This window comes from Heterodontus francisci, chromosome 2 (genome assembly GCF_036365525.1).
Source record: "Heterodontus francisci isolate sHetFra1 chromosome 2, sHetFra1.hap1, whole genome shotgun sequence".
Lineage (NCBI taxonomy): Eukaryota > Metazoa > Chordata > Chondrichthyes > Heterodontiformes > Heterodontidae > Heterodontus > Heterodontus francisci.
The window spans coordinates 71,303,085-71,327,010 of NC_090372.1; the positions used below are offsets into that span (position 1 = coordinate 71,303,085).

At 43.7% G+C, this 23,926-nt stretch overlaps 1 protein-coding gene across 1 annotated transcript in view; it reads right to left on the minus strand.

Moving 5' to 3' along the window:
- Positions 1-23,926, minus strand: part of LOC137384687 (sperm-associated microtubule inner protein 4) — a 127,535-nt gene that overhangs the window by 81,074 nt on the left and 22,535 nt on the right. Inside the window, exons 3-4 of the mRNA XM_068058970.1 lie at positions 2,977-3,048; positions 891-920 (exon numbers count right to left, since the gene is read on the minus strand). Coding sequence (XP_067915071.1) covers positions 891-920; positions 2,977-3,048 — 102 coding nt within the window. The remainder of the gene's footprint in view (positions 1-890; positions 921-2,976; positions 3,049-23,926) is intronic.

The following is a 23,926-nucleotide window of genomic DNA, read 5'->3' on the forward strand; positions in this document are numbered from 1 at the left end:
GCGAATCCTTGGCAGTGTACATACACAAGTCTTCGAAGGTGGCAGGGCAACTTGAGAAGGCTGTTGAAAAGGCATTCAGGATCCTTGGCTTTATTTATAGAGGAATGGAATACAAAAGCAAGGAAGTTATGCTAAGTCTTTATAAAACACTGGTTAGACCCCAGGTGAACTATTATGGTCAATTCTGGACAGCACACTTCAGAAAGGACGTCAAGGCTTTAGAGAGGGTGCAGAGGAGAATTACTAGACTGGCACGGAGATGAAAGACTTCAGTTACGTGGGCAAATTAGAGAAACTGGGGTTGTTCTCCTTAGAACAGAGAAGATTCAGGGGAGATTTGATAGAGGTGTGCAAAATCATGAGCAGAGGTGACAAAAAGAAAATCATTTTTACACATTGAGCTGTTATGACCTTGAATGCACAGCCTCAAACAAAACATAGGCGATGGAAGGAGATTTAAAAGTAACTTTCAAAAGGAACTGAAAAAATACTTAAAGGGGGAAAATTAGCAGGGCTGTGGGGAAAGAGAAGGGGAACTAACTGGATAGCTTTTCAAAGAGCTGGGATAGGTGTGATGGGCCGAATGGCCTCCTTCTGTGCTCCATTGATTTTATGAAAGCACATTATCAGTATGGTTTACCACCCGGAATTTCCAAATTGCTTAATTCAAATTATCTGATCAATTTCCTTGCACTAAATTTCCACTTTGTGATGTTATTTACATTGTTTAAACTATTGGATAGTTCAAATGTTTTTCATGCAAAAAATGAATCAGTGGATTAATTACATATTAATCGCACAGCTAGGCAGTTCTTAAAACTAAATTTAAACCAATGTATATAGATATGCTCATTGGCTATATAAAACTTTGACCAGCACAATTTACTTACTGCAGAGCAAACTCTCCAGCAGATGGAAGCCTGAAACAGAAACATATGGAAATGCAGTTTTAGTTGTCAGGTCTGCAAGAAAAGGATGCCTGTTCAATGTAAATGCATGGATCAGTGCAACCATGTCATGCTTGGCATGTTGAGAGCTTGTATTGTTAATTCAAGTGTGGAGGTTGTACTATACTAGTCCATGTGCTGTTAATATTGAATAAGGATAGTAAACATTGGATCAAAGTAACGAGTTTATTTACAGAAATCTTATCTCTAAGGCATCTACATTAACACTGAGCAACACGAGGTTCAGACTCGTGACATCACATCCTGTGATGATGCTTAAGGTCTACATATCTAATCTACCCAGAGATCAGCAGGGTTTTTTTAATGGATGCAAAACCCTGTGGGGCTTGCTAACCTCCATGCCTTGATTCCTCATATTTGTCAAAATCTACCGAGAATAAAATTAAAATGTTCAAATTGGGAAATATCATCTTGCGACAAGCCAACAAAAATCGAAACTCACCAGAAGTTGATTCTAGTAACGGTGCTTAACATGAAAACACGCAATCAGCTCATAACCAGGTCAATATACCTTATTCTGGTGGACAGTTATTTTAAACTCACAATTGTGATTCCTTGTTAAAATTAAAGACATTTTATGTTTATTTTATTTTTTAGTTTTACAGAGACAGCACCATATTTAACAATGTCAAGTGCAGCTTCTTGTTTGACTTCCAATGGAAGCTATTCAGTAGTCCTCTTTTACTTTTATGCCAAATTATACAACACTGGTCATTGTTTGCACTCTGAAAAACAAAACTACAGTGCTCCACTTTTATTTTACAAACAGATGACTCCATTTCTAGTGCAGAAGCAGACTGAACAGAACTATTCACTCCACAGAGTGGGGTGGAGGGGTTGGTGAGTTGGTGAGTTGGGGTGGGGGGCGGGGTGCGGTGATCATATTATAATTGATAGCCCTAAACCCACCAATTAGTCCAACAGAGAACTTGCCAATCTAAGTCTCAGTGTATCAGTACATCACTTATTCAGTGCTCCAAAAATAACCTGACGAATGATTAGTCATGAAACAATCAGTAGTTATTTAGGAATACATCACAACTGAATCTTTTTTATTTGTTTGTTGTTTGAACAGCATACAGAAAGACATTTACAGCAACACAGGATCATTTTGCAGAAGCAATCAATCAATCAATGAATCAATCAGTCAGGAGCAAGGAGATCTGCAATATTTGTATTTTGTTTTATAGCTGTAAGGGACCCAGGGTCAGATATCTACCTGAAATTTCTCCCAGTCTTCCAGTGTAATGTGTAATAAAACAGCTATTCATCCTATTTCTTCTAGGGCTCCCCCAGTCTCCTGCCTCAGTTACAACTGGAGACTGCAAGGGAATTCAGGCTCCTCTTTACCTTCACTACTTTTGATGAAACCCATTATTGCTTGAATTTACTACCTGTGAAAACATACATTGATCTTTGTCCACTGAAATCTATTGACATCATCAAAAATACTGGCCCTACATTTCTATGGCAGTTGTCCCAATCTCTTGCTGTTTCGCCAGAGGCACTGTTGACTATGCTGCCTTAGGCATGGCACTAAACCGGGAGAATCCCTAAGATAATTCAGGACCATGAAGTTTTGTTAGTTGACCACTGTTACTATATCGGGAATTCAGGCCCATAACCCAGCACAAATTTCCCGTGGGGGGCACAAAGACAAATTCTAGATATGTGCTTCTGGGAGGCAAATGGAATGGAAAATTTTCCCTTCATTGTTCAATCTCGCATGAAGATCTTACAACAATGGCTCTTCTGAAATGTTGAAACGACACACTGTGTAGTAGGTGGTGCTCTTTTTGAGCTTGTAGTAATCATACATTCTTGGAATAGAGCAAAGGAAACTTTGTCTTTCCAATTACCCAAATATAGGTAACCTAGGAGTGCTTCACGCTGACATAAAAATGGCAAGTTGTTTAATTACTCAGCACAATATCCACTCCATTTGTTTCAAAATAAACTATTTTACATTGAACTGAACAGTATATTATAGTAGAACAGGAAAACTTACAGCTGATCAGTGGGGCGAAGATGACTCCTCTTCAGTTGGGTGAGATCATAATATTGATCAATAGTAACATCACTATACAGAAAAGACAGTTAAGCAGACAATTAGCAGATGATTCCACTTTGGATTCTGTATATATTTGGTTACAACCCATTAGTCACTACTGTGGTACATTTTGTAAAACATGGAAGAGTAACACTATTAGGTTGTCTATTACCAAATATATATATATATAAACCGATACAAATATATAAAATAGATAATTCTCAATTCCACAGCAGTAACTTTTACATTTATGAAAATTGGAGGATATGGATAAGGCTGCCACCAAGCTAATCACCTACCAACAGGTTTGTTGCCCTACTGATTGGTGTTTCAAAACCCCTAAAATCTGAACTCAGTTCTGGAAAGATCAGCAAGTGACAGGCCAATGCCAGGAAGTAGCAGCTAGCAATGGAACATCATATTTATATTTAATCATCTCCATCAACTCATAGGATCTTTCTCACAATATCAGTCTGTAGATCTGCAGTGGTATTAAATAGTATAAACCTAGTAAATTCAACTGAGTAGACACTGTACAAGGGTTAAGGCCTATTGGAGGGACCTCACCACATTTACCTCCATTTGGATGCATAGTGTAACACAAAAGCACAATTCTGTCTCCCACCAAGGAAGGTGTAGACAGAAAATCATGCAGTGCCCACTGATGGCTGTGCTTAAATTCCTGATATATCCTCCTGTAGTGGAGGTCATAATGTACAAGCTTATAGGCTCTACTTCTGTCAGCTAAACTTGAAGGTACTTACAGCAGATTATTGCAGTACAGAAGATGTCCTATTATTTAATCATGCTTTACACCACTCCCTATGGATAAAAACAATCCTATAGGACATCCCAAACCGTTTATACACTGCTCGTTATAGAGTCTTCAGAATGGGGACATAAAAATGTAAAAGGCTAAAATGCAATGCTTCATCACTCTTGCAGATAGCATCTTTAGACGTGGCAATTCCACCCACCCCTCCCACCCCAACCCCCGAGTTTTTAAAATACCAGCAAATCCATAGCTGCTGACATGACAACAAGTGTAATGGATTACAAGCCAAGAAACCAACCCTCAGCCATTGCCTAGGAACTCAAATTACAGACAACCAGGTATTGGCAGGGGATGGGAATCAGGATGTAACATTAGAATGTAAAAAGAAAGTGCACAAAGGATTGGATAACAGATAGCACTGGAGTAAGAAATAGTAAGGTATTAGGTTGGGTCAGAGTAACAGTTTTAGAGTGCATGTATGTGAGTGCACAGAACATGAAAAATAAGGTTGATGAGCTGCAGGTGTGGATAGCCACGTGGGAATATGTCATCATGGCAGTAATGGAGACCTGGCTCAAAAAGGGCAGGACTGAGTATTAAATATTCCTCCATACAAGGTGTTCAGGAAAGATAGGGAAGGAAAGAAAGGAGGAGGGTGGCAGGATTGATTAAGGAGAATATTACAGTGCTGGAGAAAGAGGATGTCCTAGAAGGGTCAAGGACAGAATCTATTTGGTTAGAGCTTAGAAACAATTACACCACTGAGTGTATTCTATATGACATGAACTAGTAGAAGGAAACAGAAGAACAAATTTTTAAGGAAATTACAGAGCGATGCAAAAACTACAGAGTATTTATAATGGGGGATTTTAATTATCCTAACATAAACTGGGATAGTAATAATGTAAAGGGCAAAGAGGGGTAAGAGTTTCTAAAGTGTATTCAGGAGAATTTTCTGGACCAGTATGTTTCTGACCCAACGAGGAAGGAGGCATTGGTAGACCTGGTTCTGGGAAATGAGGTGGGTCAAGTGGGTCAGTAGTGGAACATTTGGAGGACAGTGATCATAGTAGGTTAGCTATAGAAAAGGATGAGGAGCAATCCACAGTAAAAATAATTAATTGGGGGAGGGCCAATTTCAATGGGGGTGAGAACAGATCTGTCCCTGGTAAACTGGAATCAAAGAGTGACAGGAAAATTGTCATGGAACAATGGCTGCCTTTAAAGAGGAGATGGTTTGGGTATAGTCAAGGTACATTCCCAAGAAGGGGAAAGGTAGGACAAACAAAGCCAGAGCTCCCTGGATGAGGAAAGAGATAGAGAGCAAGATGAAGCAGCAAAAGGGTGCATTTGACACATGTCGGGTTGATAACACAAGTGAGAACCAGGTTGAATATAGAAAGTTCAGAGGAGAAGTGAAAAAAGAAATCAAAGAAGCAAAGAGAGAGAATGAGAAGAGACTGGCAGCTAACATAAAAGGGAATCCAAAAGTCATCTGAAGGCATAAAAATAGTAAAAGGATGGTAAAAGGAGGGGTGGGGCTGATTAGGGACCAAAAAGGAGATTTATGCATGGAGACAGAAATGAAATCTTTGCATCTATCTTTACCAAGGACAGTGAAAGAGGAGGTAGTTGATACACTGGATGGGCTGAAAATTGATAAAGAGGAGTTATTAGAAAATCTGGCTCTACTTAAAGTTGATAAGTCACCAGGACTGGATGAAATACATCTGAGGATACTGAGGGAAGTAAGAGTGGAAATTACAGAGGTACTGGCCATAATTTTCCAATCCTCCTTAGATACAGGGGTATCTAAGACTGGAGAATTGCAAATGTTGCACCCTTGTTCAAAAAAATGGTGTAAGGATAAGCCCAGCTGCTACAGGCCAGTCAGTTTAACCTCAGCTTTTAGAAATGATAATCTAGGACACTTGTGAAAAATGTGGATTAATTAAGGAAAGCCAACATGGATTTGTTAAAGGCAAATCATGCTTAACTAACTTAATTGAGTTTTTGATAAGGTAACAGCTTGATGAGAGCAATAAGGTTGGTGTTTTATAAATTGTCATATAACGGGCTTGTCGCAAAGCTAAAGCCCATACAATAAACAAAAAACAGTGTTATTAAATTGGCTGACTAACAGGAAACAGAGAATGGTGAACAGTTGTTTTTCGGACTGGAGGAAGGTACTGACCCAGGGGACCACTGCTTTTCTTGACCTATATTCATGACCTGAGGCTGGATTTTGGCTGCAGGGGTGGGAAACGGATGTCAGGACTATTTCCGAGTTCCAAACACATCCTCGGGGTGAAACAGAAATGTGACTGCACAGTGAGGAATCACAGAAAACTTTATTTCCTCAACGTCTCAGGAGATCCAGAGGACTGGAACCTGGGGCAGGGCAGCCCCGCGATTTTCAGATGCAGACCTGGAGGTGATGCAGGAGGCCATGAGAGAGAGGAGGGAGGTCCTCTTTCTGGAGGGTGGGAGAAATAAGCCACCCCCCCCACCCCCAGACCAAGCAGGCATGGATAGAAATGGCTGCCACTGTTAGCGGCAGAAGCATGGTCAGAAGAACTTAGATTCAGTGCAGGAAAAGGTTCAATGACCTGATACAATATGACAATGTAAGTGCTACCCCAAACCCACAGGACGAGCCCCTGGGTATTCACCGTCCAGTAGACATATCAGCTGAGGAGCCTCACAGCGCATGCTGCTTCTGAACATGGGAGGAGTGTGTGTGCGGGGCTTTTACTGACCCCTCAGAATGGCTCAGAGCCAGAGTGCAGTTGAGGACCTGTCACCACTGAGACACACACCCTCCAATGAATTGAAGCAGCTGTCACTGGCCATAGAGGACAGCAGTGTCTTATCTCACTCTCTTTTGTCCTTCTAGGAGAAATGAGCATATAATGTCTGAGAGATGGCTCAGACAGGTGGAGTGGCACCCTGCCTTCACATCATCACACCAATGGAGGAGGGAGTGACAGAAATAGCCAGGATTGTAAGCAGCGAGGAAGTTGGCCATGGCAAAATGGGAAATGGAGATTACAAAGGGCAATGTACTCATTAAGAGGCGCATTGCACTCCACCCTGTCCAACAGTACCCCGAACACGGAATCGCATTGGGAAGCCTCGGCTGCAGAGGCTTCTGCTCTCCAAGGCTAAAACTCATGATCTCTCCTTGTGTCTCCCAGAGATGCAGACATCCACTCAAGGAGACCTTCTCCCTCTCCATCACCAGCCCAAGATTACCAGCAAAGCTCCAAAGTCGCACCGTCACCCCTTATAAGCTCACCCTTCACAAGTGCAGATAAACTCACCTTGGTGGGTCCTGGCATGCATTTAGATTGGGTGGCACTCACAGAATCACAGAATAATACAGTGCAGAAGAGGCCCTTCGGCCTATTGAGTCTGCACCGATGCATTAAAACACCTGACCTGTCTACCTAATCCCATTTGCCAGCACTTGGCCCATAGCCTTGAATGTTATGACGTGCCAAGTGCTCATCCAGGTACTTTTTAAAGGATGTGAGGCAACCTGCATCTACCACCCTCCCAGGCAGGGCATTCCAGACTGTCATCACCCTCTGGGTAAAGAATTTCTTCCTCAAGACCCCCTTAAACTTCCCACCCCTCACCTTAAACTTGTGACCCCTCGTAACTGATCCTTCAACTAAGGGGAACAGCTGCTCCCTATCCACCCTGTCCATGCCCCTCATAATCTTGTACACCTCGATCAGGTCACCCCTCAGTCTTCTCTGCTCCAGTGAAAACAACCCAAGCCTATCCAACCTCTCGTCATAGCTTAAATGTTCCATCCCAGGCAACATCCTGGTGAATCGCCTCTGCACCCCGTCCAATGCAATCACATCCTTCCTATAATGTGGCGACCAGAATTGCACACAGTACTCCAGCTGTGGCCTTACCAAAGTTCTGTACAACTTCAACATGACCTCCCTGCTTTTATAATCTATGCCTCGATTGATAAAGGCGTGTCCCATATGCCTTTTTCACGACCCTATTAACCTGCCCTTCTGCCTTCAGAGATCTATGGACAAACACGCCAAGGTCCCTTTGTTCCTCAGCACTTCCCAGTGTCGGCCATTCATTGAATACTTTTGTGTCACATTACTCCTTCCAAAGTGTATCAACTCACACTTTACAGCGTTAAATTCCATCTGCCACTTTTCTGCCCATTTGGCCATCCCGTCTATATCTTCCTGTAACCTAAGACACTCCACCTCACTGTTAACCACTCGGCCAATCTTTGTGTCATCCGCGAACTTACTGATCCTACCCCCCAGATAGTCATCTATGTCGTTTATATAAATGACAAGCAATAGGGGACCCAGCACAGATCCCTGTGGTATGCCACTGGACACTGGCTTCCAGTCACTAAAACAGCCATCTGTCATCACTCTCTGTCTCCTACAGCTAAGCCAATTCTGAATCCACCTAATCAAGTTGCCTTGTATCCCATGTGCATTTGCTTTCTTGATAAGTCTCCCATGTGGGACCTTGTCAAAGGCTTTGCTGAAATCCATGTAAACTACATCAACTGCACTACCCTCATCTACACACCTGGTCACATGCTCAAAAAATTCAATCAAATTTGTTAGGCATGACCTCCCTCTGACAAAGCCATGCTGACTATTCCGAATCAAATTTTGCCTCTCCAGGTGGAGATAGATTCTCACCTTCAGAATTTTCTCCAATAGTTTCCCTACCACTGACGTGAGACTCACTGGTCTGTAGTTCCCTGGCTTATCTTTCTTAAATAGTGGAACCACATTAGCTGTTCTCCAGTCCTCTGGCACCTCCCCCGTGGCCAGAGAGGAATTAAAAATTAGGGTCAGAGCCCCTGCAATCTCCACCCTCGCCTCCCACAGCATCCTGGGACACAAATCGTCCGGACCTGGAGATTTGTCCACTTTTAAGCCTTCCAAAACCTCCAATACCTTGTCACTCCCTATGACAATTTGCTCAAGAGCCTCTCAGGCTCTCTCTCTAAGTTCCATATCTACATCCTCATTCTCTTGGGTGAAGACAGATGTGAAGTATTCATTCAATACCCTACCAATGCCCCCTGCCAAGCTAGTTGAAACTCCTCCCAACAGCACTAGTGAGAAGCACAGCACTAGTGTGCAGGAGGAGGTGCCAGAGGCAGAGGCAGCTGTGGACAGTTCCCCTTCGAGGAGGAAGGAATAAAGGTCAACATTTAACTGATAAAAACTAATTTGTCATTCCAGCTGCACATACACGCAGTTTGAGGACTGCACTTGTGGTTGGGAAATTGTGAACTGTTGAGCTTAAGTGACACGAGGGGAAATTTTAACACAGGTGACCTGGGACTCACTTAGTGCAATGGGCTTGGATGGGGCAGAATTTGTAAGGAGCATCCAGGAGGGCTTCTTGAAACAATTGGTAGATAGTCCAACTAGGGATGGGGCCATACTGGACCTGGTATTGGGGAATGAGCCTGGCCAGGTGGTCGAAGTTTCAGTAGGGGAGCATTTCGGGAACAGTGACCATAATTCCATAAGTTTTAAGGTACTTGTGGTTAAGGATAAGAGTAGTCCTCAGGTGAAGGTGCTAAATTGGGGGAAGGCTAATTATAACAATATTAGGCAGGAACTGAAGAATTTGGATTGGGGGCGGCTGTTTAAGGGTAAATCAACATCTGACATGTGGGAGTTTTTCAAACGTCAGTTGATTAGAATCCAGGACCAGCATGTTCCTGTGAGGAAGAAGGATAAGTTTGGCAAGTTTCGGGAACCTTGGATAACGCGGGATATTGTGAGCCTAGTCAAAAAGAAAAAGGAAGCATTCATAAAGGCTGGGAAGGCTAGGAACAGAGGAAGCACTTGAGGAATATAAAGACAGTAGGAAGGAACTTAAGCAAGGAATCAGGAGGGCTAAAAGGGGTCATGAAAAGTCATTGGCAAACAGGATTAAGGAAAATCCCAAGGCTTTTTATACATATATAAAGAGCAAGAGGGTAACTAGGGAAAGGGTTGGCCCACTCAAGGACAGAGAAGGGAATCTATGTGTGGAGCCAGAGGAAATGGGCGAGATACTAAATAAGTACTTTGCATCAGTATTCACCAAAGAGAAGGACTTGGTGGATGATGAGCCTAGGGAAAGGAGTGTAGATAGTCTCAGTCATCTCATTATCAAAAAAGAGGAGGTGTTGGGTGTCTTGCAAAGCATTAAGGTAGATAAGTCCCCAGGGCCTGATGGGATCTATCCCAGAATACTGAGGGAGGCAAGGGAAGAAATTGCTGGGGCCTTGACAGAAAACTTTGCATCCTCATTGGCTACAGGTGAGGTCCCAGAGAACTGGAGAATAGCCAATGTTGTTCCTTTGTTTAAGAAGGGTGGCAAGGATAATCCAGGAAATTATAGGCCGGTGAGCCTTACGTCAGTGGTAGGGAAATTATGAGAGAGGATTCTTTGGGACAGGATTTACTCCCATTTGGAAACAAACAAACTTATTAGCGGGAGACAGCATGGTTTTGTGAAGGAGAGGTCGTGTCTCACTAATTTGATTGAGTTTTTTGAGGAAGTGATGAAGATGATTGATGAAGGAAGGGCAGTGGATGTTATCTATATGGACTTCAGTAAAGCCTTTGACAAGGTCCCTCATGGCAGACTGGTACAAAAGGTGAAGTCACATGGGATCAGATGTGAGCTGGCAAGATGGATACAGAACTGGCTCAGTCATAGAAGACAGAGGGTAGCAGTGGAAGGGAGCTTTTCTGAATGGAGGGATGTGACTAGTGGTGTTCCGCAGGGATCAGTGCTCTTTGTGGTATATAGCATAGGTAGGTGGTAGTCTTTGCTCGAGTCGCTCTAAACAGGCTCCAGAAGCTGGCCGAGCGCGTCTACCTTGAGGCACAGTGTGGCTTTCATGCAGAGAGATCGACCGTTGACATGCTGTTCTCCCTTCGGCAGATACAGCAGAAATACCGCGAACACCAGGTGCCCCTCTACATTGCTTTCATTGATCTCACCAAAGCCTTTGACCTCGTCAGCAGACGTGGTCTCTTCAGACTACTAGAAAAGATTGGATGTCCACCAAAGCTACTAAGTATCATCACCTCATTCCATGACAATATGAAAGGCACAATTCAACATGGTGGCTCCTCATCAGACCCCTTTCCTATCCTGAGTGGCGTGAAACAGGGCTGTGTTCTCACACCCACACTTTTTGGGATTTTCTTCTCCCTGCTGCTTTCACATGCGTTCAAGTCCTCGGAAGAAGGAATTTTCCTCCACACAAGATCAGGGGGCAGGTTGTTCAACCGTGCCCGTCTTAGAGCGAAGTCCAAAGTACAGAAAGTCCTCATCAGGGAACTCCTCTTTGCTGACGATGTTGCTTTAACATCTCACACTGAAGAGTGCCTGCAGAGTCTCATCAACAGGTTTGCGGCCGCCTGCAATGAATTTGGCCTAACCATCAGCCTCAAAAAAACGAACATCATGGGGCAGGACGTCAGAAATGCTCCATCCATCAATATTGGTGACCACGCTCTGGAAGTGGTTCAAGAGTTCACCTACCTAGGCTCAACTATCACCAGTAACCTGTCTCTAGATGCAGAAATCAACAAGCGCATGGGAAAGGCTTCCACTGCTATGTCCAGACTGGCCAAGAGAGTGTGGGAAAATGGCGCACTGACACGGAACACAAAAGTCCAAGTCTATCAAGCCTGTGTCCTCAGTACCTTGCACTATGGCAGCGAGGCCTGGACAACGTATGTCAGCCAAGAGCGATGTCTCAATTCATTCCATCTTCGCTGCCTCCAGAGAATACTTGGCATCAGGTGGCAGGACTGTATCTCCAACACAGAAGTTCTCGAGGCGGCCCACATCCCCAGCTTATACACACTACTGTGTCAGCGGCGCTTGAGATGACTTGGCCATGTGAGCCGCATGGAAGATGGCAGGATCCCCAAAGACACATTGTACAGCGAGCTCGCCACTGGTATCAGACCCATCGGCCGTCCATGTCTCTGCTTTAAGGATGTCTGCAAACGCGACATGAAATCCTGTAACATTGATCACAAGTCGTGGGAGTCAGTTGCCAGCATTCGCCAGAGCTGGCGGACAGCCATAAAGGCGGGGCTAAAGTGTGGCGAGTCGACGAGACTAAGCAGTTGGCAGGAAAAAAGACAGAGGCGCAAGGGAAGAGCCAACTGTGTAACAGCCCCGACAATCAAATTTTTCTGCAGCACCTGTGGAAGAGCCTGTCACTCAAGAATTGACCTTTATAGCCACTCCAGGCGCTGCTCCACACACCATTGACCACCTCCAGGCGCTTACCCATTGTCTCTCGAGATAAAGAGGCCAAAGAGAAAAATTGAAGAGGTGGTAGGGGAATTGAGGGAAGGTGGGGATGTGGTAGGAATATGGCATTAATGTAGGATTAGTATAAATGGGTGGTTGATGGTCGGCACAGACCTGGCGGGCCAAAGGGTCTGTTTCAGTGCTGAATCTCTAAATAAATAAATATAAATGATTTGGAGGAAAATGTAGCTGGTCTGATTAGTAAGTTTGCGGACGACACAAAGGTTGGTGGATTTGCCGATAGTGATGAGGATTGTCAGAGGATACAGCAGGATATAGATCAGTTGGAGACTTGGGCGGAGAAATGGCAGATGGAGTTTAATCCAGACAAATGTGAGGTAATGCATTTTGGAAGATCTAATACAGGTGGGAAGTATAGAGGAAATGGCAGAACCCATAGGAGTATTGACAGGCAGAGAGATCTGGGCGTACAGGTCCACAGGTCACTGAAAGTGGCAATGCAGGTGGATAAGGTAGTCATGAAGGCATACGGCATGCTTGCCTTCATCGGTCGGGGCATAGAGTATAAAAATTGGCAAGTCATGCTGCAGCTGTACAGAACTTTAGTTAGGCCACACTCAGAATATTGCGTGCAATTCTGGTCGCCACACTACCAGAAGGACGTGGAGGCTTTGGAGAGGGGACAGAAGAGGTTTACCAGGATGTTGCCTAACTATGAGGAGAGGTTGGATAAACTAGGATTGTTTTCACTGGAGCGACGGAGGTGGAGGGGCGACATGATAGAGGTTTACAAAGTTATCAGCGGCATGGACAGAGTGGATAGTCAGAAGCTTTTTCCCAGGGTGGAAGAGTCAGTTACTGGGGGGCATAGGTTTAAGGTGCGAGGGGCAAAATTTAGAGGGGATTTGCGAGGCAAGTTTTTTACACAGAGGGTGGTGAATGCCTGGAACTTGCTGCCGGGGGAGGTGGTGGAAGCAGGTACGATAGCGACGTTTAAGAGGCATCTTGACAAATACATGAATAGGATGGGAATAGAGGGATACGGTCCCCGGAAGTGCAGAAGGTTTTAGTTTAGGCAGCATCAAGATCGGTGCAGGCTTGGAGGGCCGAATGGCCTGTTCCTGTGCTGTACTGTTCTTTGTGAGCAAGTGGGAGTGTGTGTGTGTGTGTGTGTGTGTGTGTGTGTGTTGCGGGGGGATGGTTAAATGGGCAAAAATTCCAAGAGTGTTGGGAAGTCGGCTCCAACCCCCTCACATCTGGGTTTTACTGAGGTGGTACAAGGGCAGCCACACTGCTCCTAGGAGGCTGGTTGGCATTTTGAATATGTTAATAAGGCTGGAAAGTACAACAGTGGCCAGCTGGGTTTCTGCAACCTCAGGAAACCTGGCAGCTGCACTGATGCGAGGACAGCCTTGGGGAGAAGACAAGTATCTTCACAGCACTCCTTGTGGGCCAAGAGGAGCAGGAGTGCTTCTACCCAACTCCCCCAAGCTCTCCCACCATGAGGCAGCAATGCCTCAACTCTGGGGTTAATTGGACCTACCTGGTCCTGTGGACTCCTCTGAAGTGCTCCCTGCCTGACTGAAAGCCAAGCTTGCCAATCAGGTTGGGAACCTGTCAGGGACATCTGTGTTAAAGTGTCATTATTTCGGAACTTTGGGAACGATAAGACATAACGATGTAAATGCTGAATTTGATTGTGAAAAACAACCTGAATTTGTGCCAAAAAAATGAGATGGCTGCCACTGCAGCAATGAATGCTCAGTTCCAGGCCATGATGAATTAGGCCAACAATGTCGTGGAGGCATTCAAATGGTTTAAGCAAAAGCGCAAATTGACATTCAGTAGTTTTCTGAAAGGCACTAGTGAAGAGGAAAAGGTCAGCTACGTCCTTTTGTGGATAGAAGTGAAGGATTAGATCTTTTCAATAGCTGGGAAATGAATGAGGACCACAGTAAAAACACCGACAAAAGTTCTGAGAAATTCATCACACATCTTCAGCCAAAGTCACTTCATCGGATCCACCATTATGAATTTTAGAGCCTGAGACAGGAACCGGGTGAGCCTGTTGACAATTTCTTAACGAGATTGGGAAACATAGCCAGCAATGTAAATTCAAGTTCACAGATGAAAGCCTGGCAGATCAGCTGATTTGGGGCTCTGCACACCCTGATGTACATAAAGCTTTAATTGGAAAGGACAAGCTTACATTTCACAAGCTGTAGTCACTACCAGAGCACATGAAGTCACGAGTAGACAGATGAAGATACCAACTACCCAAACAGCTCGCCTTCAGTTAAGTCAAGGGAAAGGAAGCAGGGTTGATGCAGTGAAACAGCAACAAAGGAATGCACACCAGAGGGAGAGAGAAAGATGTGAGAGAGATATGGACGACAACAAGTTCACAGAGAGAAAGCAGTATTCCGCATACGGATCAAACTGCAGAGTTTGTGGAAAGCCCAATCACTGGGAAAAGATGTACATGGAAAAGAAAGTAGAAACCAAAGGCAGAGCAACAGGGCAAATGAGAAATAAAAGAAACCAAAACATCCATACCCTGGAAGATGGTGAGGAGTTTGAGGACACAATAATGATAGGAATCATAGACCTACAGAAATGTCTGGATGCGAAAGTTCCGAGGGAAATTAAATTCACACAACCATACAGATCAGGAAGAAGGTGAGAAGACAGACCACAACCATAAACATGAAGCTTAATACCAGAGCACAGAGTAACATGACCCGCTCAGACTAATTAAGAAGATCTTTCCTGAAAATTTGAAAGAGGATAATTACCCAAAGAAAGATGCTCTGAAACTGAGCAACGTCATGCTGATGGCATATGGTGGAATTGAGATTCGACAGCTGGGAATGACCCAAATCAGAGGGATGCATGTTTACTGTATGTTCTATCTCACAAGAACACAAGAAATTGGAGCAGAAGTAGACCATATGGCTCATCGAACCTGCTTCGCTATTCTATATGATCATGGCTGATCTTGGGCTTCAATTCCACACTTCTGCCTGCTCCCAATGTCCCTGCAAAAATCTGTCTATCCCAGCCTTAAATGTATTCAATGTTGAAGCATCCACAACCCTCTGGGGTAGAGAATTCCAAAGATTCACAACCCTTTGAGTGTATTAATTTCTCATCTCAGTGCTAAATGATTGTCTCCTTATCCTGAGACTATGCCCCCGCGTACTAGATTCCCCGACCAGTGGAAACAATCTCTTAGCTTCTACCCTATCAAGCCCTTTCAGAACCTTGTATGTCTCAATTAGATTGCCTCTCATACTTCTAAACTCCAGAAAATATAGGCTCAATTTACTCAGTCTCTTATCACAGGACAACCCCCTCATCCCAGGGACCAATTTAGTAAATCTTCGCTGCACTGCCTCCAGTGAAAGTATATCCTTTCTTAAATGTGGGGACCAAAACTGCACATTCCAGGTGCGGTCTCACCAAAACCCTGTACAGCTTTAGTAAGACTTCTTTATTCCTGTACTCCATCCCCTTGCAATAAAGGCCAACATGCCATTTGCCTTCCTCACAGCCTGCTGCACCTGCATTTTAACATTGTGTATTCATTGTATGAGTACCCCCAAGTCTCTCTGAACTTCAACACTTACCAATTTCACACCTTTTAAAAAATATCCTGCTTTTCTATTTTTACGACCAAAGTGAACAACTTCACACTTCCCTATATTATACTCCATTTGCCATCTTGTTGCCCACTCACTTAGCTTGTCTATATCTCTTTGCAGCCTCTCTATGTCCTCCCCACTGCTTACCTTTCCACTGAGCTTTGTATCATCAACAAATTTAGATACATTACTCTCTGTCTCTTCATCCAAGTCATTAATATAGAGTGTAAATAGCGGAGGCCCCAGCACTGATCTTTGTGGCACCCCACTATTCACTGCCTGCCAACTTGAAAATGCACCATTTATGCCCACTCTCTGCTTCCTGTCTGTTAACCAATCCTCTATCCATGCTAATATATTACCCCCAATAACATGAACCCTTATCTTGCTTAATCTTTTATGTGGCACCTTATTGAATTCCTTTTGGAAATCCAGGTATACAACATCTACTGGTTCCCCTTTATCTACCCTACTAGTTACATCCTCAAAAAACTCAAATAAATTTGCCAAACAGGATATCCCTTTAGTAAAATCATGCTGACTTGTTCTATTCATACTATGCTTTTCCAAATGCAATGTTAAGATTTCTTTAATAATAGTTTCCAGCATCTTCCCAACGACTGATGTTAGGCTAACTGGCCTGTAGTTCCCTGTTTTCTCTCAGATTCCTTTCTTGAAAAGCGGCGTAACATTTGCCAACTTCCAATCTGACGGGACCATTCCTGAATCTAAGGAATTTTGGAAAATCATAGCCAGCGCATTCACCATCTCTTCAAGAACCCTAGGATGTAGGCCATCTGGTCCTGGGTACTTGTCAGATTTTAGTCCCTCCAATACTTTTTTTCGACAGATATTAATATCCTTAATCTCCTAACTCTTTTTAGCCCCAAGGTTACTGCCTATTTCTGGTATGTAACTAGTGTCTTAGAGTCACAGAGTAATAGAGAGATACAGCACTGAAACAGGCCCTTCGGCCTACCATCTGTGCCGACCAATAACCACCCATTTCTACTAATCCTACATTAATCCCATATTCCCTACCACATCCCCACCATTCTCCTACCACCTACCTACACTAGAGGCAATTTACAATGGCCAATTTACCTATCAACCTGCAAGTCTTTGGCTGTGGGAGGAAACCAGTACACCTGGCAGAAACCCACGCGGTCACAGGGAGAACTTGCAAACTCCACACAGGCAGTACCCAGAACCGAACCCGGGTCGCTGAAGCTGTGAGGCTGCGGTGCTAACCGCTGCGCCACTGTGCCGCCCACTTCTACTATGAAGTCAGACACAAAATATTTGTTCAATACCTCTGCCATTTCCTCATTTCCCATGATAATTTCTCCTGTCTCTGCCTCTAAGGGACCAGTGTCTACTTTAGCTACTCTCTTCCTTTTTATGTACTTATAAAAGCTCTTACAATCTGTTTTTATACTGCTGGCTTGTTTACTCTCATTCTATTTTTTCCCCTTTTTATCAACTTTTGGTGGCCCTTTACTGGTTTCTAAAACATTCCCAATCCTCAGACTTGCTGGTTTCTAAAACATTCCCAATCCTCAGACTTGCTACTATTTTTTGCAACATTGTAAGCCTCTTCTTTTAGTCTAATACTCTCCTTAATTTCCTGAGTGAGCCACAGATGGGTCTTTCTTGATGAGTTTTTGTTTTTGAATGGAATGTACTTTTGTTGAACCCTTTGAATGGTTTCTTTAAATGTTTCCCACTGTTCATTTACTGCCATACCTTCCAGTCTATTTAACAAATTAACCTTAGCCAGTTCTCCCCTCATATCTTCGTAATTGGCTTTAAGTTTAAGATTCTTGTTTGTGATTGAAATGTGTCACTTTCAAACTTAACATGAAATTCAATGGTATTATGATCACTATTTCCCAGTGGTCCTTTTACAATTACATTGCTTATTAACCCTGCTTCATCACACAGTACGAGATCTAAGATAGCTTTATCCCTAGTCGGTTCTACAACGTATTCCTCCAAGAAACTGTCACGAAAACAATCTACATTCTAAGTCACTGAAACAGATGGTCCAGCTAGCCTGGGGTTGAGCAGCTGCAAGCAGCTGCAGCTGATCTCAGATGAGATGAAGGAAGCATCAATGACCATTGAAGGTATCACACCCATTAAAAAGCACCCTTTACTAAGAAGCAAGGAAGATCTGGTCCAAGTGTATCCAGGAGTATTTTGATAAGATGGTTGGATGCTTTGAAGATTTTGAGTATCACATCACCATTGACCCAGAGAAGAAACTATTGATTCATTCCCCACGTAAAGTACCAATAGAGCTAAATGGAAAGCTTGGAAGAGAACTCAAAGAGATGGTAGAAAATAAAGTGATTTCCAGAGTCACAGAGCTTACAGATTGTGTAAATTCCATTGTGGTGAGAGAGAAGCCAAATGGACGGCTAAGAATTTGCCTGGATCCCAAAGATCTTAATCAAGCATTCCAATACTGGAAGAGATCACACCAGCACTGGCAGGAGCAAAAGTATTCAGCAAGCTTGATGCCAGAAATGGTTACTGGAATGTGAAGCTTGATGAGGAATCTTTGCTTTTGACAACATTCATCATACCCTTTGGACGGTACAAATTCCTGCCTTAAAGTGAGCCAGGATGTGTTCCAACAAAAAAAAAATGAAGCGTACAGAGGATGCAAAGGAGCAATCACCACAGTTGATGATATTCAGATGAAAAAGACCATAACTACCACCTACAGGAAGCCATGGAGAGAACCAGGAAAGCTGGAATCTAAATGCAGACAAATGCATGCAAAGGTGACAGAATGTCAGTTCTTCGGAATGGTGTACAAATCTGATGGAGTCAAGCTGAATCCTGAAAAAGTCACTCTGAGATGGAAGCTCCAAGAGACAGGAAAGAGCTAAGTTTTCTTGGCTTAATCCAATACATCAACTCTTTCGTACTTCACAAGTCAGAGCACACAGCAAACCTGTGAGAGCTGATGAGAGAAAATATTGAGTACTAATAGTCAGTCACATGAGACGAGTTTCAGTAAACTCAAAGAAGTAATATGCAACAATACAAGTCTGTCACAATATAACAGAGTGAAACCTGTCACTCTTCAAGTAGATGCTGCTACAAAAGGACTGGTAGCAGCCCTGGTACAGGAAGGATTACCAATAGCATTCATATCCAATGCTGTAACATCAACTGAGACCAGATATGCTAACATAGGAAGAGAGCTTTTGGCAGTGGCGTATGGATGCGAGAAATTCCAAACAGATCTATATGGGAGAAAATTCATGGTGGGGAATGATCATGGTCAAGAAAAATCTGTTCAGAGCACCATCAAGACTACAGGGGTTACTCTTGAGGCTTCAGAGTTACGATTTCATTCTGAAATACAAGCCAGGAAGAAAAATGGTGTTAGCAGATACCCTATCTTGTCTGTCACCACAGCAGAAACACACACCAATAAAGACAAAGAGTTACAGATGCTGTCTCAGCAAATTATTCAGAGAATGGCCAGAAAAGATGCAGCAAACACAACCAGCAATATGGTGTTTTGCTGGCCAGATCCAGAATCATCATACACAAAAAGATGCAGAGAGAACTTCTCTGGAAGAAATACGTTAAGGCCAATTGGGAATGGAAAAGTTTAAGCTTACAGCCAGATCAGCTGTGTACTGGATAAGCATCTGCAAAGACATTGAAAGAATGGTATCTACATGAAGTGTACACCAAAAGAATAGAAATACACAGCCGAAAGAGAAGATGGCTAGTGAGGTACCATGGGCTACTGTGGGAGCCGACTTATTCACGCACAACCAAGAATGGTATTTTATAGTAGCAACTATTACTCAAAGTTCCAATTCGTCAGAAAAGGTAAAAAATTTGAGAGCAACAGCTATCACCATAACAGTACGAGTCCTATCCTGCCACATCCAGTCGTGAATGGTGGTGGACAATTAACAGGAGGAGGAGGCTCCATAAATATCCCCATCCTCAATGAGGGGGGAGCCTAGCACATCAGTGCAAAAGACAAGGCTGAAGTATTTGCATCCATCTTCAGATAGAAGTATCGAGTGAATGATTCAGCTCGGCCTCCAGCTTCACAGATGCCAGACTTCAGCCAATTCGATTCACTCCGCGTGATATCGAGAAATGACTGAAGGCACTGGATACTGCAAAGGCTGTGGGCCCTGACAACATTCCAGCAATAGTACTGAAGACTTGTGCTCCAGAACTAGCTGCGCCCATAGCCAAGCTGTTCCAGTACAGTTACAGCACTGGCATATACCTGGCAATGTGGAAAATTGTCCAAGTAAGTCCTGTACAGAAAAAGGACAAATCCAACCCAATCGATCACCGCCCCATCAGTCTACTATTGATCATCAGCAAAGTGACGGAAGGGGTCATTGACAGTGCTATCAAGTGGCACTTGCTCAGCAATAATCTGCTCACTGACGCTCAGTTTGGGTTTTGCCAGGGCCACTCAGCTCCTGACCACATTCCACCATGGTTCAAAGATGGACAAAAGAGTTGACCTCCAGAGTGAGGTGACAGTGACTGTCCTTGACATCAACGCATCATTTGACCAAGTATGGCAGCAAGGAGCCCAGCAAAACTGGAGTCAATGAGTATCAGGAGGAAAACATCTCTGCTGGTTGGAGTCATACCTAGCACAAAGGAAGATGGTTGTGGTTGTTGGTGTCAATCATCTCAGTCCCAGGACATCACTGCAGGACTACCTCAGGGTAGTGCCCTAGGCTCAACCATCTTCAGCTGCTTCATCAATGATCTTCCCTGCATCATAAAGTCAGAAGTGGGGATGATCGCGGATGACTGCACAATGTTCAGCACCATTTGCGACTCCTCATCAGATAATAAAGCAGCCCGTGTCCAGATGCAGCAAGACCTGGACAATATCCAGGCATGGGTTGATAAGTGGAGAATAAAATTTTTGCCACACAAGTGCCAGGCAATGACTATCTCAAACAAGAGAGAATCTAACCATATCCCCTTGATTTTCAATGGCATTACCATCGCTGAATCCCCTACTATCAACATCCTGGGGGTTACCATTGACCAGAAACTGAACTGGACCAGCCATATAACTACTGTGGCTAAAGGGCAGGTCAGAGACTGGGAATGCTGTGGTGAGTAACTTGCTTCCTGACACCGGCCGAATGGGATCGAAACAAAGACCAGAAAAGGGTCACAAAGCAGCTTATAAGAGCTACTAAAAGAGATTATGAAAGGAAACTTGCAAGGGACATCAAAATCAATAAGAAAGTTTATAGTTACATAAAGAGAAAGCGGGTGGTCAAGAGCAATGAAGGCCCAATAAAAGCTGAAAACGGAGATATTGTCATTAATAATGGGGAAATGGCAGACATGTTGAACAATTACTTTGCCTCAGTATTTACAGTTGAAAAGGAGGATAATGTGCTGGAAGTCCCGAAAAAATTAATAGCCGATAGGGGACAGGGACTTAATGCAACTAACGTAAGTAAAACATCAGTAACAAGGAAATTAATGGAACTAAAGAGTGAGAAATCCCCAGGACCTGACGGTTTCCATCCCAGGGTGTTAAAGGAAGTAGGGGAGCACATTGTAGATGCCGTAACTACAGTCTTTCAGAGTTCCCAAGATTCAGGAGTAGTCCCTCTGGATTGGAAAGTTGCACATGTCACTCCACTTTTTAACAAGGGTGAAAGGGGGAACCAAGGAAATTACAGACCAGTTAGTCTGACATCTGTGGTGGGCAAGTTGCTGGAGTCTATAATCAAGGATAGGGTGACTGAACACCTAGAAAAATTTCAGTTAATCAGGGACAGCCAGCATGGATTCATGACAGGAAAGGCATGCCTGACAAATCTCATTAAATATTTTGAAGAGGTGACTAAGGTAGTGGACAGGGGAGTGTCTATGGATGTTATTTATATGGACTTCCAGCAGGCATTTGATAAAGTCCCACATAAGATACAGTTAACTAAGGTAGAAGCCCATGGAGTTGAGGGCAAATTATCGACATGGTTAGAAAGTTGGTTGAATGATAGGCGACAGAGAGTAGGGATAATGGGTAAGTACTCCAGTTGGCAGGATGTAACTAGTGGTGTCCCGCAGGGATCTGTGTTGGGGCCTCAATTATTCAAATTATTCATTAAGACTTGGATGATGGCATAGTAAGTCATATATCCAAATTTGCTGATGATACAAAGTTAGGGGGCATTGTAGACAGTCTAGATGATAGCATAAAATTGCAAAGAGATATTGACAGACTAGGTGAGTGGGCAAAACTGTGGCAGATGGATTTCAATGCGGGCAAGTGTGAGGTTATCCATTTTGGACCAAAAAAGGATAGAGCAGGGTACTTTCTAAATGGGAAGAGGTTAAGTACAGTGGATGTCCAAAGAGACTTGGGGGTTCAGGTGCATAGATCTTTAAAATGCCACGAACAAGTGCAGAAAATAATCAAAAAGGCTAACGGAATGCTAGCTTTTATATCTAGAGGATTGGAGTATAAAGACACAGAGGTTATGCTGCAGCTGTACAAAACCCTGGTTTGACCCCACTTGGAGTACTGTGAGCAGTTCTGGGCACCACACCTTAGGAAGGATATATTGGCCTTGGAGGGAGTGCAACGTAGATTTACAAAAATGATACCTGGACTACAGGGGTTAAGTTACGAGGAGAGATTACACAAATTACGCCTGTTTTCGCTAGTATTTAGAAGGTTAAGGGGTGATCTGATTGAAATCTTCAAGGTATTAACAGGAAAAGACAGGCTAGATAAAGATAAACTATTTCCACTGGTTGGAAATTCTAAAACTAGGGGGCATAGTCTAAAAATTAGGGCCAGACTATTCAGGAGAGATGTTAGGAAGCATTTCTTCACACAAAGGGTGGTAGAGATTTGGAACTCTCTCCCACAAACAGCAGTTGAAGCTATAACAGCTGTTAATTTTAAATCTGAGATAGATAGATTTTTGTTAAGCAAAGATATTAAGGGATATGGGCCAAAGGCAGGTATATAGAGTTAGGCCACGGATCATCCAGGCTCGAGGGGCTGAACGGCCTACTCCTGGTCCTGTGACTCCCCAATGCTTGCCCACCATCTACAAGGCACAAGTTAGAAGTGTGATGGAATACTTTCCACTTTCCTGAATGAGTGCAACTCCAACAACACTCAAGAAGCTCGACACCATCCAAGACAAAGCAGCCTGCTTGATTGGTATCCCATCCATCACCTTCAACATTCACTCCCTTCACCGATGCACAGTGGCCGGAATGTGTACCATCTACAAGATGCGCTGCAACAACTCACCAAAGCTCCTTCGACAGCACCTTTCAAACCCATGACCTAGAAACACAAGGGCACCAGGTGCATGGGAACACCACCACCTAAAGGTTCCCCTCCAAGCCACACACCATCCTGACTATATCACCACTCCTTCACAGTTGCTGGGTCAAAATCCTGGAACTCCCTTCCAAACAGCACTGCGGGTGTACCTACCCCACATGGACTGCAGTGGTTCAAGAAGGCAACTCACCACCACCTTCTCAAGGGCAATTAAGGATGGGCAATAAATGCTGGCCTAGCCAGCGACGCCCAAATCCCATGAACGAATAAAAGAAACATTTGTTGAGCAAGAGATTCCAGAAAGGGTAATATGTGATAATGGAACCTATTTTACCTCCAAAGAGTTTATGGAGTTTGCCGAACAGTACGGATTCAACATAGGAACAGGAGTAGGCCATTCAGCCCATCAAGCCTGCCCTGCCATTCAATACAATCATGGCTGATCATCCACTTCAATGCCTTTTTCTCACACTATCCTCATATCCCCTTATGCCAATAGGAACACAGAACATCATAACCTCAGCACCACATTACCCAAGGGTGTAATGAGTTCTTTGTGTTGTCTGATGCAACATAAATGAGATGTGTGGAGTCCATTTCATTGAAGATCTCAAACAGGTTTATTACAGCTAACTTAGCATGTACAGTACAAAGCTAACTATTTACAGAACCTGCCGCTTAGTGTTACAGTTGCAGCGTAATTCTGGCAAATAGTCACATGACTATGTCCTGCGTACCTAGCTCATTAGTATACTAAGATCTTAAAGGGACGTCACTCTTGAAGGCAATCATACAACATCTCCTTTCTTCCCAAAGATAAGTCTTGTATGCTAAAAG